General features: G+C 50.5%; 8 protein-coding genes across 8 annotated transcripts; 3 read left to right on the top strand and 5 right to left on the bottom strand.

The window, feature by feature from the left end:
- Positions 1-12: 12 nt before the first annotated feature.
- Positions 13-834, top strand: N7487_008996 (uncharacterized protein; the record flags this gene model as incomplete). Its single annotated transcript, XM_056876726.1, has 5 exons — positions 13-15; positions 187-340; positions 444-584; positions 651-743; positions 806-834. 5 exons carry the CDS (start codon positions 13-15, stop codon positions 832-834), a joined length of 420 nt encoding a protein of 139 aa, XP_056728914.1.
- Positions 835-1,014: 180 nt separating this feature from the next.
- On the bottom strand, positions 1,015-1,548 carry N7487_008997 (uncharacterized protein; the record flags this gene model as incomplete). The annotated part of the gene is made up of 1 exon (XM_056876727.1): positions 1,015-1,548. The coding sequence occupies one exon, from the start codon at positions 1,546-1,548 to the stop codon at positions 1,015-1,017; it is 534 nt and encodes a 177-aa protein (XP_056728915.1).
- A 545-nt stretch (positions 1,549-2,093) lies between these two features.
- N7487_008998 (M3 family metallopeptidase) lies at positions 2,094-4,678 on the bottom strand (the record flags this gene model as incomplete). The annotated part of the gene is made up of 3 exons (XM_056876728.1): positions 2,094-2,286; positions 2,355-4,489; positions 4,673-4,678. 3 exons carry the CDS (start codon positions 4,676-4,678, stop codon positions 2,094-2,096), a joined length of 2,334 nt encoding a protein of 777 aa, XP_056728916.1.
- Positions 4,679-5,046: 368 nt separating this feature from the next.
- N7487_008999 (stearoyl-CoA 9-desaturase sdeA) lies at positions 5,047-6,861 on the bottom strand. Its single transcript, XM_056876729.1, has 2 exons — positions 6,388-6,861; positions 5,047-6,328 (listed from the first exon to the last, which is right to left on the bottom strand). The coding sequence occupies exons 1-2, from the start codon at positions 6,623-6,625 to the stop codon at positions 5,199-5,201; spliced, it is 1,368 nt and encodes a 455-aa protein (XP_056728917.1). The 5' UTR covers positions 6,626-6,861; the 3' UTR covers positions 5,047-5,198.
- A 2,995-nt stretch (positions 6,862-9,856) lies between these two features.
- On the top strand, positions 9,857-11,761 carry N7487_009000 (nucleobase:cation symporter-2 family protein; the record flags this gene model as incomplete). The annotated part of the gene is made up of 5 exons (XM_056876730.1): positions 9,857-9,948; positions 10,001-10,167; positions 10,221-10,400; positions 10,468-10,528; positions 10,576-11,761. The coding sequence occupies 5 exons, from the start codon at positions 9,857-9,859 to the stop codon at positions 11,759-11,761; spliced, it is 1,686 nt and encodes a 561-aa protein (XP_056728918.1).
- A 380-nt stretch (positions 11,762-12,141) lies between these two features.
- Positions 12,142-12,696, bottom strand: N7487_009001 (uncharacterized protein; the record flags this gene model as incomplete). The annotated part of the gene is made up of 1 exon (XM_056876731.1): positions 12,142-12,696. The coding sequence occupies one exon, from the start codon at positions 12,694-12,696 to the stop codon at positions 12,142-12,144; it is 555 nt and encodes a 184-aa protein (XP_056728919.1).
- Positions 12,697-13,098: 402 nt separating this feature from the next.
- On the bottom strand, positions 13,099-14,617 carry N7487_009002 (MOSC domain protein; the record flags this gene model as incomplete). The annotated part of the gene is made up of 2 exons (XM_056876732.1): positions 13,099-14,286; positions 14,597-14,617. 2 exons carry the CDS (start codon positions 14,615-14,617, stop codon positions 13,099-13,101), a joined length of 1,209 nt encoding a protein of 402 aa, XP_056728920.1.
- Positions 14,618-14,641: 24 nt separating this feature from the next.
- N7487_009003 (uncharacterized protein) lies at positions 14,642-16,044 on the top strand (the record flags this gene model as incomplete). The annotated part of the gene is made up of 4 exons (XM_056876733.1): positions 14,642-14,690; positions 14,764-14,956; positions 15,010-15,667; positions 15,721-16,044. The coding sequence occupies 4 exons, from the start codon at positions 14,642-14,644 to the stop codon at positions 16,042-16,044; spliced, it is 1,224 nt and encodes a 407-aa protein (XP_056728921.1).
- Positions 16,045-16,427: the final 383 nt, after the last annotated feature.

A 16,427-nucleotide genomic window follows, 5' to 3' on the forward strand; every position in this document is an offset into this window, starting at 1 on the left:
TATCCAACCAAAATGGTGAGTCTCAAATTCTTGTTGATGGACTTCCTATTCAAGCGGTCCGCCCCTTCCAAGGTTTCCGCCTATGTAACCACGGAATCGCCTCCCCTCGGATCTCCCCCTCATCTACAACCGTGTCATCAAAGGCATTGTCTCTACATTTTCATCATGGCTAATAACCACGACCAGGCCTCTACAAACTACAAGGAAGCGTTCTCGCTCTTCGATCGCCGTGGTACCGGCCGTGTCGCTGGTGACCTCCTCGGTGACTTGCTCCGCGCTTGCGGTCAGAACCCTACCCTGGCTGAGATTAGTGACTTGGAGAAGTCTGTCGGTGGTGACTGTATGTTTTGATTCTGCGATTCAGTTATTGGTTGGTGGATGCGATCGCGTCTCACCTTCCATCACAGGGAAATCCCTGGCTAACCCTCTCTCTCTCTCTCTAGTTGACTTCGACTCCTTCCTGAAAGTCCTCAACCGCCCCGGTGGTTTCCGTGAGCCCGGTGAGCCGGAGGAGTACTGTCGTGGATTCCAGGTCTTTGATAAGGATATGACCGGATTTATTGGTGTCGGACAGCTGCGTTACAGTATGTTTTGCCCCGCACAACTTGCATGCGCTTGGAAGGGCGGTTGCTAACATTCGATACTTGCAGTTCTCACGAATCTGGGCGAGAAGATGTCTGACGATGAAGTCGATGAGCTGCTCAAGGCTGTCGACACTAGCTCCGGAGAGATTAACTACACGGGTATGTCTGAGCCCAGAATGGATTATGTATGGTTAATTGCATCTACTAACTCTCTTCCCCAGATCTTGTCCGTACTATCCTCGCCAACTGATACCCCGATATGATTAACGTTCGATATGGAAATGGCTTTGTCCTGAGGGATTGAAATTCGGCGCGTTGGAACCTTCGTCTTGTATGTTTTTATTATCAAATACACTGTATTATTCTGCTTCGGGGTATCACCTTTCGTAGAATGTAGATATATATCCACATCTGTACGTAGATTGTACATTTAAATAGCCCACTCCCTCCACTCCCTCTCCCCAACCCCCTCACCCCCCAATTTCTCCGTCTCCACAACAGCCCCAGGAAGAAGATAAACAGCCGGTGGCCGCTCCTCTTCTTCTCCATCTTGTGCCCCCGCTCCGCGATCACCAGTAGATGCCCAATGCACCCGATCCAAATAATACCCCACAACAACCTTGCACCGCCCACACCTCAACAGAATCCTCTTCTCAATTCCGTCTTCGCGTCGGATTACCGTCGCCCGCCGATCCGGGATCGTAGTGGCCAGGAGGAGCGTCGTGTGGTTAGAGGCATGTCTAGCTTTGCGCGATGGTGTTTCTGTTGCCTTGGCTTCTTCTTCGAGATCGGCTTCCACTTCCCCGTCTGTTGAGTCCTTGCGTTCGAGTGGTAGAATCAACGCTTTGTCTTTGCCTTCGCCGCCGCGTCGTGGGAGTGTGCTTATGTTGCGTGTTGTTGCTAGCAGGAGGTGGTTGCAGAAGCGGCAGTGTTGGGTTTGAATTGGGAGGCGTTGGTCTGTCATTTTGGGAGGTTGGCGCTGTGGTGCCGTGGTTGATTCTTGAGTTCGCACTTTTGAGCTGATAGGAATAGAGAGGCTAGAGCTGGTGCGCACACCCAGATATCGATTATTATGTCGGTGATCCGAGTTAAAAGCTAGGTAGGGTCTTAGTCAGTTTCTTGCGCGGGTTTAGGTCGAGATTATCTTTCCGCTGGAGGTTAATCAGTAAGCACTTACCGGTGATTGGATGGAGGTATTTAATCCGAGACTCTGTACTGTCTTGTATGCCAAAGTTCTAAAATGAGGAAAAAGAGAGCTGTTGAGTCGCGAAGAACTGCAGAATGGCAAGGCGGTGTGCTTATCAGTATATCAGGCATCTATTTCAAGCTGTTTGCTACAATATATATATATATATATATAGCTACCCAGGTAGCTCAAGCTAGTGTTATTACCATGCTGATCAGCATTTTGGAACAAAATATGCATTCGTATAACTCTGATATAATTTAATAAAGATATAGTATAGAGCCGTTCATAAGCTCCGATAGCTCTAAATGCTGCGCACCACTTTATGCCAGTCCCAGGTCCTTATAGAATGCATCGGTCTGAGGCTCACGACCCAAGAATTCGGTCAGAGTCTTCATCTCATCTTGGCTACCACCCTTCTCCAGAACCTGGTAGCGGTAGCGACGGCCAGCGGCCTTGTTCATGGGATCGCTCTTGAAGACGGTGTAGAACATGTCGGTGGAGTAGACTTGGGAGCTGTAGAGTAAAATCATGAGTATTTGAACAATATAGACCTACAAGACAAAATCATGTTATAAACTTACCTCAGGTATCCGTAGTATCCAGCGTCGTAACCTCCGATCAAATGTCCGAAGGTTGCCTCGCCGTGGCCCCACTCGCTGCCAGCGCCCTGAACTTCCGGTCCATCCATCTGGGTAATCTCTTGGCGGAGACGGTTGTATGTCGCAGAGAGAGGAAGAGCCTCAATGTCGGCGTGGGTCTTGGGCTCGTGCACAGTCATGTCGAAGATGCCGAAGTGCAGTTGGCGCAGGTTGAACAGGGAGTCGTTGACGTGCTTGGTGCGGATCAGGTTCTCAATCACATCGTCGGGGATGCGCTCTGACGGCTGGCTGGCGGTCTTGCTTTCCTGAGCCTCCTGCCAGCTAGCAAGGTACTCTGGGGAGAGGGTTGAGTAGTGTCGGCTGAGAGAGCGCAGCTGTGACGGTTCCCAGCACCAGTTCTCCAACATCTGGCTGGGTGCCTCAACAAAGTCCCGCACTGTGCTGGTCCCGTGGAAGCGGGAGTAGATGGTTCGGGATACAAGGTCGTGGATACCGTGACCTAGTTCGTGGAAGAGAGTCACGACCTCGTCGTGCTTGAGCAGACTGGGCTTCTTAGGTTGGGGCTTGGTGAAGTTGCAAACCAATGCGGTGGCAGGGAATCGGCGGTTACCATCCTTATCAACGAAACCTGGCTGCAGGTTGAAGTTGGCTGCATGGCCATACTTGCCCTCGCGAGGGAACAGGTCCAAGTACAGGTATCCAACGAACCCACTACCTTCGCCCTCATCGTTCCACACACTGAACACTTGGACATCCTCGTGCCAGACGATGTCATTACCCTGGCCAGTCGGGGCAATGGCTGCCCGATCCTCACCAACGATCTCAACAAACTCCAGACCGAACAGCTCTTCGAAAATCTTCAGCATACCATCAATGGTTGTCTGCAAGGGGAACCATTCAGCAATAAGTTGTTGATCCAGCGAGTAGTCCTTTTCGAGCATCAGACGGTCATAGAACCGGTGGTCCCACAGGTAGTAGCGGCCATCGGCCTTGGGGTCCGTGGCGTTCTTCAGATCCAGCAACTTCTGTGTCTCCTTCTTACCGCCAGCGGTCAGTCTGTCCCGAAGGTCACCCAAGAACTTGTTAACGGTTTCTGGGGTCTTGGCCATCTTATCCTCGATGCGGAACGCAGCGTGGTTGGGGTAACCGATCAGACGGGCGGCCTCATCACGGAGCACAATGGATTCCCGGAAAAGTGGCACGTTCTGGTTGCACTTGTTCTCGTTGGCAATCATGACTTGCCGGCGGGTATCGGGGTCGTTGGCGTATTTCATGGTGGGGAAGAGGTCAGGGTACTTGAACGACAGCCAGAGCTTGCCGGCGTTCTCGCCCTCGCCCTTCTTGAGGCCGTCTAGAACGTCCTTAGGCACTCCATCTAGCTGCTCCGGGGTAAACCAAATGCCACCATTCTCCTCGTTCAAGTTCTTCTGGAATTCGATGCTTAGCTGGCTCAGTCGCTTTTTGATCTCCTTGAAGCGAAGTCGCTGAGGGCCAGCGGGCAAGCCAAGTCCATTGCGGACGAAGTCCTTGTGTTCCTTCTCCAACAGACGGCGTGATTCCGGATCGAGAGACTCGTTGCGGCGCAGTACGGCGTCGACCAGACTGAAGACATCCTCACGCATAACCGCCTCAATAAAGAACTCATCCATCAGCTCTTCAGCCTTGGAAGAGGCATCTCGCAGCTTCGAGTCGGTTGACACAGCTTGGTAGAAGCCTAGGATGTGTGACTCTAGTCCCATCTGGTTGTCATCTTGGGCAAGGGGACGGATGACGTTGGCAAAGGTTGCGGCTTCGGGTTTGATCTCCGCCACCACCTTGTCCTGGATATCACGCGAGCTTTTGATCAAGCGTTCCGCATCAGCGAGCAGTGACTGGGGGTTGCGGTAAAGATAGGCGGGGCCTGGGGTGGCGCTCGGAGGTGAGCGGGGGCCATACTGGAGGTCGTCAATAGTCGTGTTGGTACGTTGGTACGTAAGTGGCCCAGCACAGATGACAGGCGGGCGGGGAGACGGAGAAAGGGCGCCACGATGATGGCTAAGAGGAGAATAAAGAGATGGAAACGAGCGGTGAAAGCAATGATGGGCGGGATTGGATGCGGTGTAAAGTGGGAGGGGACACTTGGAGATATGAAACTTGTCAGGTGATCTGAAGCTGATGAGCTGATGATTGCGGGGACCGATATCTACACTCTCTTGGCATTTGTTTTCTGCAACGTCTTTACATATATGGAGTGCTTCTATGGGATTCTATAGATGGTGAAAACATTTAATTGCAGGGATAGTTGGTCTATCATAAATTACTGACATATAGGTCCCATCTAACAGCTGGCCCTACTAAGTAAAAAGTTGATAGAAACCACATCTTGCCATAAGCATTATCTACAAAGTACATCTAGAGCCCCGGAGAAAAGGATTGCTTGGTAATTGAGCCAAGTTTCAAGACAATGCAGACTAACTACCATAGCGGTAGACTAGTAGATCGGACATCTAACAATAGATATGTTGATAGGTGTCCGGAGTACGGAGTACTCCGTGTACGTAGAAATTGACATGTGAAGGGGGACTAAGCGCCCCGCACTTTGGCTCAGGTGCATTTTCTTCTCCCCCGAACTTAACAGCTCCCAACCTCAATGTTTACCATCTAACAATCTAGGAAGATTCCAAGTCCAAATAAATATATTCATTTAAGGATGAAAATTCGTTTCTAATTCATGATTATCTATGAAGTGCGTCACAGGTCGCTTTTGATCAAACAGGAAACAGATGGGAAAAAAACGCCAACTCCGAGCAACCCACAAATGCAAAAAAACATGTCATCAAGTTCAGTTTAAGCTGCATCTGCAGTGGGGATCGGCTCGGGAATCTTGGTGACCTGCTGACCGGCCCGGATAATCCGCTGGCCTGTCTCATCACGCACATACTCGGAGTTCTCCTTTTGAGCACGCTTCCAGATCTCAACCTCACCACCACCGCGGATGACTCCGACACGCATGGTGGAAAGCAAGTTGTGAGCACCGTTGGAGTGGTAGTAAACACCACCGTTGAACATGGCCGTCGCATCCTTGCCAAGGCCGGACTTGATCATCGCCTTGCCACCGGGGTGGTCCTTGATGAAGTCGGTCACGTCGTGAACAACACCGGCAATGGAGATCAGGCCACGGCCGTTCTTGGCCTGCTCGACATAGTCGTCCCACTCCATAACGGGAAGCTGGTCGAGGGGAGTACCCCAGTCGAGCTTGGCGCGCTTCTGGTCGATCTTCTTCTGCAGCTGCTGGACGCGGCCCTTCTCGATCTCGTTGGAGCGGAACTGCTTCAAGTCGTAGGCGAGGCCGAGCTGCTTGCAGGTCCAGATGGTCCACTTGGTGGGGTCGTACTGGTGCCACTCAATGGCGTTGCGGTAGTCGGAGGGGAACTCGTGGTGGAAGTTGTGGTATCCCTCACCGAGGGTGACCAGGGCGGTGATGATGTGATCACGGGGAGAGTTGCGGTCGTCGAAGGGCTGGTCGCCGAGCCAGTGGGCCAGCGAGTTGACGCAGAAGGTAGCCTGTTGCACGAAGAAGATGCGCAGAATACCGGCGTACACAAATCCGCCGTACCAGTCACCCCAGCCGAGACCAGAAACCAGCATGGGGACGATGAGGCCCATGGTGAGCACGACCTTGATGTAGTTGCGGTGCTGCCAGACAACAACGGGGTCTTCGTTCAGATCGGTGATGTCAGTGCGACCAATTCGCTTGGGGTTCTGCTTCATGACCATCCATCCCAGGTGGGAGTACAGCAAACCCTTACGAACGGAGTAAGGGTCCTTGTCGGTGTCGGTGTAACGGTGGTGAGCACGGTGGTCACGAGCCCACCAGCGGATGGAGCCCTCGACAGCACCGCCGCCGACCAGAGCGAGCCAGATACGCAGAGGCAAAGTGGCGGAATAAGAACAGTGGGCCCAGAGGCGATGGTATCCTGAAAATGGAGTCAGCTCGTGTTCTTGGGTGTTCAGTTCTCAATTCTGGATTACTTACCAGCTGTGATTCCCAGTCCAGTGAAGAAGTAGTAAATGACTGCCCAGATGGCGGTCTTCAACTGCAGAGGTACCCAGAAAGCCTGGATACAGCCCGCGAGGGGAATACCGATGATGAAAGTGACGTTGAGCCAGTTGACGTGCTTGTACCAGTTCTGGCGAGTCATCTGAGTATCGGCAATGTGCACCTTCTTGGTGTCAGCCGCCCGAGGGCGTGAAGCATCCGGCTTGGACGACATGATGGGTGTGTTGAAGGTTGGAAGTTCAATCTAGGAGGACCAAAGGGTTTTTTATACTTGGGCCCACTTGGGACCAACGTTGGGGAGCCGGGGCACTGCCGGGGGCACTGATCGCCAACGTATATGGGGAAGATAGGCTAAAACACGAATCAAATGAAAGCAAAGATTGAGCGTCACAAGATCCCGAGGTGAAAAAAGAGACAGAAGAAGAAAAGAATTGCCTTATAAGCTTACGCTTGTAGACTTTTGCGCTTCCCTTTGATCGGGAGTGGCGTGCCTCATCGCTTTCCGGCGAATGTTGGGTCCAGCCAGCCCCAACGCTTTGGTGCCTTAGGCAGTCGGTGGCCAATCAACCAATCAACGCTCGATGGCAAATATGTTTATGTCAGCATCTTTCCCAGCAGACCCTGTGGGCTATCTAGGGCTGGGCCGGGTTCCACGGACCACGGAGTGGATGTTACTTCCAAGGACTTCCAAGGGTTATATTTTGGTCGGGATTTCTAGGGATAAAAGGAGATCAGCCTTCCTTACAGGTTAAATTTCTGAACGGTTTTCCCGAGCGCTCCCCGCTCGGCCGAGGGGCCGTTCTCTGAATATGTAATGGCTATCGTCCATATAAAGTACGATGTACACCGGAATGTGTGAAATAATACTTGACCAAAATCTTATCGACTCTTTGAGTCAGACGGCCTTCTATCTCTATGTACAGTTTCTACAAAAAAATAATTACAATCTCCATTTCCGGCATCTTTGATTTATCAAGCGATGTAAAAATCCAGCTGTGGTTTAGGTGATAGGCGAAGGGGACGTCCAACTGCTCGGAGGAGGCGAAAACACTTTCGAGGCAGAGATAATGTTCAAATGAACGACGCCGACTGATCTTGGCCGTGGCTACTATTTCTCCAAGGACCTTAGACAGACGGGGACTTGGAGGCCCGGAAATGGATGTCACTTCTGGTCTGTCTTCTTTGATGCCCTTGATCGAAAGTTTCGGGCGAAGAGCCTCCATGTTGGATGGTTTCGCCAACTTTAAGAATTCCAACAAATCAAATGCCACTGTTTCGTCCGATTCGCTGCCATCTTGCCTCGGGACCTGGTCGTTCCCCACTGCTTTGTTCGTTTCCGAAGAGCCAAAAATCCTCACAGCTGCACATCTAGATCAACATCCTGATTCAAGAACTCCTCAAGACATCGATAATTCGAGTCCTCGGTAGAACCGGCCAATACATAACACTCAGCCAGGCCATGCAGGAAGATCAGACATACAGAAACTATAGCTTTCGGGGTTGGTATTGTTAAGGCATTCTCGGTGTTAGTTTTGCCGAAGGAACGTATCGGCTTTATGGGCACCATCTCTTCGGAGGTCTATCCCTCACGTAAAAGCTGCTGTATAAACTTGAAGCTTTAGGCTTGGGTGGCAACATGGAGTAAGTTTGGACTTGAAGTCGAGTTCTGCTGCCTCAAGTAGCCCATCAATTCCGGAGAGAAACTGGTGTAAACTACGGTACACAACTTCACATAAAAAATCGGGAGATCGGTTTGAATCCTTTGGTATGTACCGTCCGCGACCGTCGCGTTGCAAATTGCGCCCCCAAATGTGACCTTTTGGGCTCTGGGCACTCATTTGTGGGGAGGACCTGTGTGCTTGATTCTACCCTTTGGGTGTGATGCTGAACGATATGACTGGCATCCTTTGAAAAACGCCATGGCACGTCGTATCCGTCGTTATTATGAGCATCCCACATTACAGTAAGAAGGCCATTGAGGGTCGATCTTAAAGCTCCACTTTCTCCCCACACTTCCGGTCGGATATCGTGCAGTGTGAATTGCGCAAACTTGAATTCTGCAAGTAGTAAACGACATATCCCGGAGTAGACAACAAAGTCTGGCAGACGAGCTCGCATTTGCACTTCTCAGGCGTTCACAATGTAGTCGCGGGTACTACGGGAGAAACTACACTTCATAACTAAGTAATCATGCTCGTCTCTTTCATCGCTGCGCTGTCGGGTCATCTCCAGCAGGCCTCGAGAAAGGCGATCCAACACACGAGGCACGCTCAGTCGCCCATTGATCTCAGTTTCTGTGTATGGTCGCATCTGTAGTTCATGTGGAAAGCCCGGATCGTCAAGGTCCTCGAGCCATGATTATGCTATCGCATTCTGGACTGCTGGTTGCCACGAAATAAGAAATGATGCTCTGCCAAGGAAGATATCATGATGATATATCGTAGAAATCTGTCAAGCTTCAAATTGCTAAAAGACAAGAAAATAGAGTCGCGGATGAAGAACGCCTGAATGCTAGTAGGAATATACTTTCTAAGGTTTCTGGAACGCTGCGGAAATTCCGACGCTCTAAAGTATATCGACGTTACCTAGTACCTACATAGGTAATATGCGCCTAACAATTATCTTCATGCAGGTATGAACACGGGAACAAATCGTTCGTCGAGACAATCGCAACGTCTGATCCTGTATGATTGCTACCAAGTATCGAATATCACAGTATCTAATGACCTAATGGCAGTTTGATAAGGGCGTGAACCTGATGTGAGGTCGGAGTGTTCCACCTCCCATACTGTTCACGGCACCCTCCGACTATCAGATCTCAGATAACCTTCAAGATAGCAGAGAACGTTCGATCGTTTCCGGGTTGTGGAGGCGGGATACATGCATTTCCAAGGTTGATACATAGGAGACTGCCGGTATAATTCTTTACCAATGAGGTGTCTTGCATTGGCTCCGCTGTCCATAGAAATCCTTATAAATCCATGTGGGATACACAACTCTGACAGTCTCAAAACACATAATATGGGGGAAGTCGGGAACATGGCTACACAGAGCACCCGTTTATCCTTATCTTTTCTCCACTTAAATAGATCAATCAAATTATATAATTGGCCAAACCCCACCCGGGTCTAGATAAGGCGGGGGAACTAACCACATATAGACAAGCGGCCAACAGGTTATGCGATGCTCTTGCTAATTGCCCTTTTTGCTCTTGGATTTCCCTAATTGCCTATTTGTCCGATAACAGACTGCCCAGAGTGTCCACTGTGGATTCGTTTTGGTGTTAGTCACCTCCCCGAATCTCCAGTCCACGGGTGGGCTGCAATTTTAGAGTTACCGAAGTTCGGGGTGTTTTTTTTTTTCCTTTTGGGGAAACCTTTAAATATAAACCTGACCTCTGTCCCTCATAGTTCAATATCTAAATTCATTATATTGGACATTCAATATGGACGGTCCAGATCAGATTGGCCCCGATCATACGCCAAAGCGCACAATTAGCGACAAATTCCGATATGTTGTTAAGACTTTCACTACACGGTATGAGTTCAAATGTTGCCTTGTGGAGGGGACCTTGACTTACAATTACCAGAGAGGGTCTACTAGGTGACTACGACTATGGATACCTCTTTATCCCACGACTACCGTTCACAAAGCGAGCTCGCAAATCTGCCCCGTTCTTCGGTCTTGATGATCGCGTGCCAGTCGTTCTCGCATTGATTCTGGGGTTGCAGCATGCGCTTGCAATGCTGGCTGGTGGTGAGTACCAGAGATACCTACAGAATACACAAGCACATTCTAAAGAGAATCAGTGATTTCACCACCCATCTTGCTCGGCGGCTCAGGCGGTGCCCACTTCGGTGATGAGCTCTACCAGTATCTAGTTTCGACATCGTTGATCGTTTCGGGCTTGCTGAGTGCAGTTCAAATGTTCCGGTTCCATATCAAGGGAACAAAATACTATATCGGAACGGGACTACTATCAGTCGTTGGTAAGAGCTTCCCCCTCTACATGTATTCCTCAGAAACCCAGCTTCTGATGCTAATTGGTTCAAACAGGAACATCCTTCTCAACAATCACAGTCGCTCAAGGCGCCTTCGCGCAAATGTATAAATCGGGGTACTGTCCCTCCCTCGAAGATGGAACTCAGCTCCCTTGTCCAAAAGGTTACGGCGCACTCCTTGGCACCTCATGTCTCTGCTCCCTTCTCGAAATCGGCATGTCCTTCATGAGCAGCAAGATTCTCGCCCGCGTCTTCCCCCACTCGTCACTGGTCCAACTGTTCTTCTGATCGGTGCTTCGCTCATCAAGTCCGCTATGCAGGATTGGGCCGGTGGCTCATCCTGCGGTGTTGACCCTTCCGCCCGCGCAATGTGCCCCAGCGCCAGCGCCCCGCACCCTCTACCCTGGGGAAGCCCCGAATTCATTGGCCTGGGATTCCTGGTCTTCGTGACGATTATCATTTGCGAGCGATGGGGTCCTCCCATTCTTAAGAGTTGCTCCGTCATTGTTGGCTTGTTGGTTGGCTCGATCGTCGCTGCCGCGTGCAACTACTTTGATTCTTCCGGTATCGCTGCTGCACCAGTGGCTTCTTTCGCTTGGGTCCACACTTTCCCGCTGTCAGTGTACCCCCCACTCATCCTGCCGTTACTCGCGTTATACATCGTTATCATGATGGAGTCTATTGGTGATATCACGGCGACCTGTGATGTCTCCCGACTCCAGGTCGAGGGTGGTACCTTCGATTCCCGAATCCAAGGCGGAGTTTTGGGTAACGGCATCACCTGTCTCTTGGCCGGCTTGATGACTATTAGCCCTATGTCCGTCTTCGCACAGAACAACGGTGTGATTGCGCTGACGAAATGCGCTAACCGCACCGCTGGCTACTGCTGTTGCTTCTTTCTGGTTCTTATGGGTATTTTCTCCAAGTTCGCCGCTGCGCTGGTTGCAATCCCCAGCTCCGTCCTTGGTGGTATGACTGCTTTCCTATTCAGTTCCGTGGCAGTCAGTGGTCTGCGCATCATTGGGTCTGTCGATCCCACTCGTCGCAACCGGTTCATTCTCACGGCTAGTTTCTCCATTGGAATGGGTGTTACACTCCTGCCGGAATGGTTCTCATACTTCTTCACCTACTCGGGTGACAACCATGCTCTACAAGGCTTGATCAATGCTGTCGATCTGGTCATGGAGAACGGATTCGCAATCTGTGCGCTTCTCGGTATCTTCCTTAACCTCTTCATTCCCGACGAGCCTGATGATGTTCCTCCCGTCTTCGAGTCGACCGACTCTGATGATGGCCGTGCACAGATCAGTGGTCCTGAGCAGTCATCACCGGCTATTAAGAGTGCTTGATCTTGGGGGTCTTGTATATTTCTGTTATATATGGAGTTTGCATGGGGCTAGCTTTGCCCTTTTTAGCGTTTTTTTTAATACCTATAAGCAATTTATGTTGATATTCCCTTGCGATCTCTTTCCTGCACTCTATAAATGAGCTCTAGCAACCTCTCGGTAGATCCCGCCCAATAACAATAGGTAAAAGCTATGTTTGCCTTTCAACTCGGTTAATTTTTTATTGGTAGACTCCTCTTATGGCGGATTATGTTATTGTGTATTGAGTTCCCCCAGGGCTGTCCTAACAATATCACCCATGATACCGAGTGCTTTGAGTGTATCCGATATCCAATCGCAAGACACAAGCACCACAGTAACCCCGACTTAGGCCCATTGCCATGTCAAGAAGAAACCCGCGACTTGACGACCGGACGAGGCTGCTCATTAACACTAGCCGTTGCGCTATGCTGATTCCCGAACTCAAAGCAATCCTTCTCCAACCCCCCAATATCACAGTTTACAAACCCTTCGTCAACAAGTTTCCGCAGCACCGTGAGTATCCATAGACGACATGTAATCCCCGGAATCGAGTTAAGAGACTCATCGTAGCTCCTCATGATCTCATCCACACGCTCATGCGCTGATGGAGGAATCATTGCGATCTGAATTATGACGCATAGGAAATTCTCTGTGAATATCCCCGTTGTGGTCTCGTGTCCGGCAATCCACCGGCCGCCGATGCCTCGTGCATGGTATTTGGTCCCCCCGGGTGTGGAGCGGGTGCCTTTATGGAGATAGAAGGCCCAGTGGAAGTCGTTTGGGAGGGGTGGGTCCGAGCGGATATAGAGGCTGATGTGGAGGGTGTTTGGGGGAAGTCCAGCAAGGCTCTCGGATTGTTTCTTTTTGATGTCCGCGGCCTTTTGTCTTGCTTCGGTGCGAGAGGTTGGCTCTGCCATTTTGGCAAGTAGCGAATAGAGAGAGGATTAATAAAGTAAATGGATATGAGGGATAAGGTGGTGGGGACAACTGCCAAGGATTGACAACAAAGCTTGGAATATTGTACGGGGGTGAGGGTTGTTAAGGTGGATAACTAGAAACGACTATGTAGTATAGAGCCAAAGTGACTTAACTCGATCTGCTCTGTCAAGCAGAGTAGCTAACCTTGGAACGGCTGGTCTACCCACTAGAGATCCATGACAGGAGACCTCTCTCCAGGGCTGGATCCTTGCCCAAACCAGGAAGCTTTAATGCCTGAAGTTTCCCCGGCTTCTGCCTGAAGATCATAGCAGATAAAATATTTTCTCATTGACGACATACATATAGTACAAAATCGTACACACTACTTTTGTGGAAATTGTTTACACGCCCTCAACCTTCTCCCCAGGAGCCAACATCTTGATGTATTGGTGCTCCCCGGTCTCAAGCACCTTAACGGAATCTCCAACCCTCAACACAAACTCCGCCTTTGCAGGAACAAGCTGCATCCCCAAACACGCATTAGTCCGATCGCCATCATCAATCCGCCGATATGATTTCAGCGTTCGATCCGGCTCAGCCTTATGTCTATCCCCAGAAAGAGGATCAACATTAGGAAGTCGGCACCGAACAGTCCGACAAGAAGCGTGGATCTCCGTGCCGCCAATAGTAAGCCGCTTCCAGTAATCTTCCTCAAAAGCAGACGGGCCTTGGACGATGATGTTCGCACGGAAGCGGCGGATGCTCAGTTGTGGGATTGCGTAGGCACAGCGTGCTGCTACGTCCCGGTGACTGGAGATGCTGAGCAGGTGGATTGGATACGCATCTGCAAAGGCAGTGTTTGGCTGGAAGCCCAGGTCTGCTTTGCGCGGTGCGTTACGGAAGATCTGCCGTGAATGGGGTGCACTGGCGCGGAAGAGGGTCAGGGTGTTTTTTGATGGGTCCGACCCTAGATAGGCGTGTAACGATGCTGGAAGCAGTCTGCCGTAGTCATGGGCTAGAGGCTTGTCTTTCCAGATCTTGACTGGGACCAGTGGGAACTTGGAGTCTGCAGGTGGAAACAGGGGGACTTGGAACGTCTGTTGGCTTTTGAGGAACTTGAGTGCCATACCCACCTTGATGGATAGACCCCTCCATCCTGCTGGTGGCATTCGTGGATACGATATCAACAGCACACCCTGCGACTTGACTTCCGGCAGGTCTGCGTCATAATCTGGGGCAGACGGGTCAGGAACCCAGATCTCGGGATGAATTAAGGCTAGGCGGTTGAAGCCTGCATTACGCAGGGTGCGAATGTTCCATTCGTCATTGTTATATTCCGCAAAGACGAATTGTCTATCAAATTCAAGCCCGGTCTGTACGACGTTCGAGACTTGGAGCTCGACCGCCCCGCAGGATTTGAGCGGGTAGCTGAACAGTGCTTTTACGCGCCAGGACGGGCGGCCATGATCATCTTGATCGCTGGGTTGACCCTGGCTGTACTTTGAGTCGAATTCATCGTGCAGGTTGCTTTGGCCTGGCGGCAGTCCTAGGCGGCGACATCCTTTGGGATTGATTGGTGTTTTCAATGTCTTCAGTGTTTTTAGAACAATAAAAAGCACAGACAGAAATAATAGGATGATCGAATTCGGGAGAATACCTCCCCCCGCGGGAATTGTCAATATTGGACATTGGTGAAGTATGCAGGACTCGAGATCGAGATCGAGATCGAGAAGGGAAAAAAAGCCCGCTCTCGGATATCCGACCCGTCAACATCCCACTGCCCTGTCCAGGTGCTTGATGATGGCATTTTATGTGTCATTTTTAGGATGAGATTGAATACAGCATTACAACATTAGAGCTTGAATTTATTTTCTTATTTTTCTATTAAATTGTCTTTACATTGGCTTTACTGCCAGCCATCCTGATGCGCCCATGAGCATCAACATGGACCTTCTCGGTCTCGACGGTCTCGAAGGGTTTGACGAAGATACGCGTAAGTAATTTCTCCAAATGCTTTAGAAAAAAAAAAAAAAAACAAAACAAACAGACATTAAACTATTTCCCAGCGCCCGTGGTCTCGATCTCAGCATCGCAGTCCCTCAACGCGTCGGCCGCCACCCGTGACCCGATCGCGACGGGCCTGGCGCGTCTGGACGAGGCTCTGAATGACCTCCCAGACCAGCCCAATCAAGGTGGAATACTGCGTGGACATGTTACAGAAATATTTGGACCCCCAGGAGCCGGGAAGACCTCACTGGCGTGAGTGCACCCCCCTATGCACACCGCTAGAGTCCGTTCTGATCCGTTCACAGGTTGAATATCGCATGTAATGCACTACGCGACGGCAAAGTAGTCTGGATTGGTATGTTCCTGCCAGTTCCCCGAGTCAGCTGCGCTGTCCTACTCACGCCGTTAGATACGGGATGTCCCTTGCCCAGTCCCCGGCTCGAGGAGATGTCCGTCAACCTCGATGACTTTATCTATTTCCGGGCCCATACGCTACCCCATCTTATAGCCCTGCTGGCACGTCCGCCAAAGGGGTTCCCACCGTCGGAAACAAACCTTATTGTTGTCGACTCTGTGTCGAATTTATTCCCCGCTTACTTCCCTAGCGCCCAAGAGCTCAAGGATCAGCTTGCCGAGGGCAAAATCACTGATAAAGCACACCTTCAATGGCTGCTCAATCGCAAATGGAATATTGCTAGTGAGCTAGCCACGCATCTGGCCAGACTCGCCGCGAGGAATATCGCCGTGTTGACTATCAACCAATCCCATACAAAGATCAAACCTCAGTCTCACGCGGTTCTGCAACCGCTCTTGTCCGGCAGCGCATGGGAGGCCAGCGTGCAAACACGCATTGCGGTGTATCGTGACCTCCCAGATGAGCGATTCGCAGAGGTTGAGAAGCGCGCGGGTAAGTCATTGCCCGAGCAAGCCGAGGAGCTGCTCGTTGCGTTTCGCATTGAACCGGTATGTCGATGTCTCTGGTCTGTTGCATGCGATTGTGCCTCTAATTTGCCTAGGATGGTCTTTATGAAATAGAGAGAAAGGAATCTCTACCCTCCGAGCCTTTGAGTCCCTTGGCCAAGTCCCCTCCCGACTTTGAGTATTATGATCCTCCTACTCCAACTCCTTCACCTATATCCTCTGTGCTGTCTTCTGCACCACCATCTCCAGAATTGAAGTCTCCAAGCCCATTACCATCTAAGCCGGTGTCACCAGACCAGCCTGTGCAGGCACCAAGCAAAAAACGGAAAGTGGAGGAAGTAGCCGACAGTCAGGATGAAGACTCCGAGGAAGATGTCCCATGGACAGCCGAGGCAACTCTGAACACGAATCAATCGTGAAATCATGTATTATTTTGAACGATTATTAGCTTATTAGAATTATAAGATGATAGTAGAGAATACTACATCTTTTTTTTTTGTTCATATGTTGGACATGTCTTTCATCTACTCCGTACCTGTAGACATGTATCTATTTTTGGGGTAACTCCGGAGTAGTTATTATGGACCATTGTCTTTCTCACATGCAAGGATGAAACTAGCCTAAATCAAATCCCTCGAATCCCTCCCAATTCCTTTTACCGTTAAGGTGGAATTTAGCGAATTAATCTCGGAGGCTCCGATGCCGGACCATAATGTGATTGGAATTGACGCCTCCCCCTTCCCCCATACCCCAGACTTCCTAAGGTTTGACGGAGTTGAACACCCATGAAACGCACTACGAG

This window comes from Penicillium crustosum, assembly GCF_028827405.1.
Source record: "Penicillium crustosum strain IBT 35664 chromosome Unknown utg000003l_segment0_segment0, whole genome shotgun sequence".
Taxonomy (NCBI): domain Eukaryota; kingdom Fungi; phylum Ascomycota; class Eurotiomycetes; order Eurotiales; family Aspergillaceae; genus Penicillium; species Penicillium crustosum.

Coding starts and splice junctions, on each gene's coding strand:
- N7487_008999 (XM_056876729.1), bottom strand. CDS start 6,625: ATGTCGTCCAAGCCGGATGCTTCACGCCCTCGGGCGGCTGACACCAAG. Junction 6,329..6,387: donor TGGACTGGGAATCACAGCTG/GTAAGTAATCCA, acceptor CTCCATTTTCAG/GATACCATCGCCTCTGGGCC.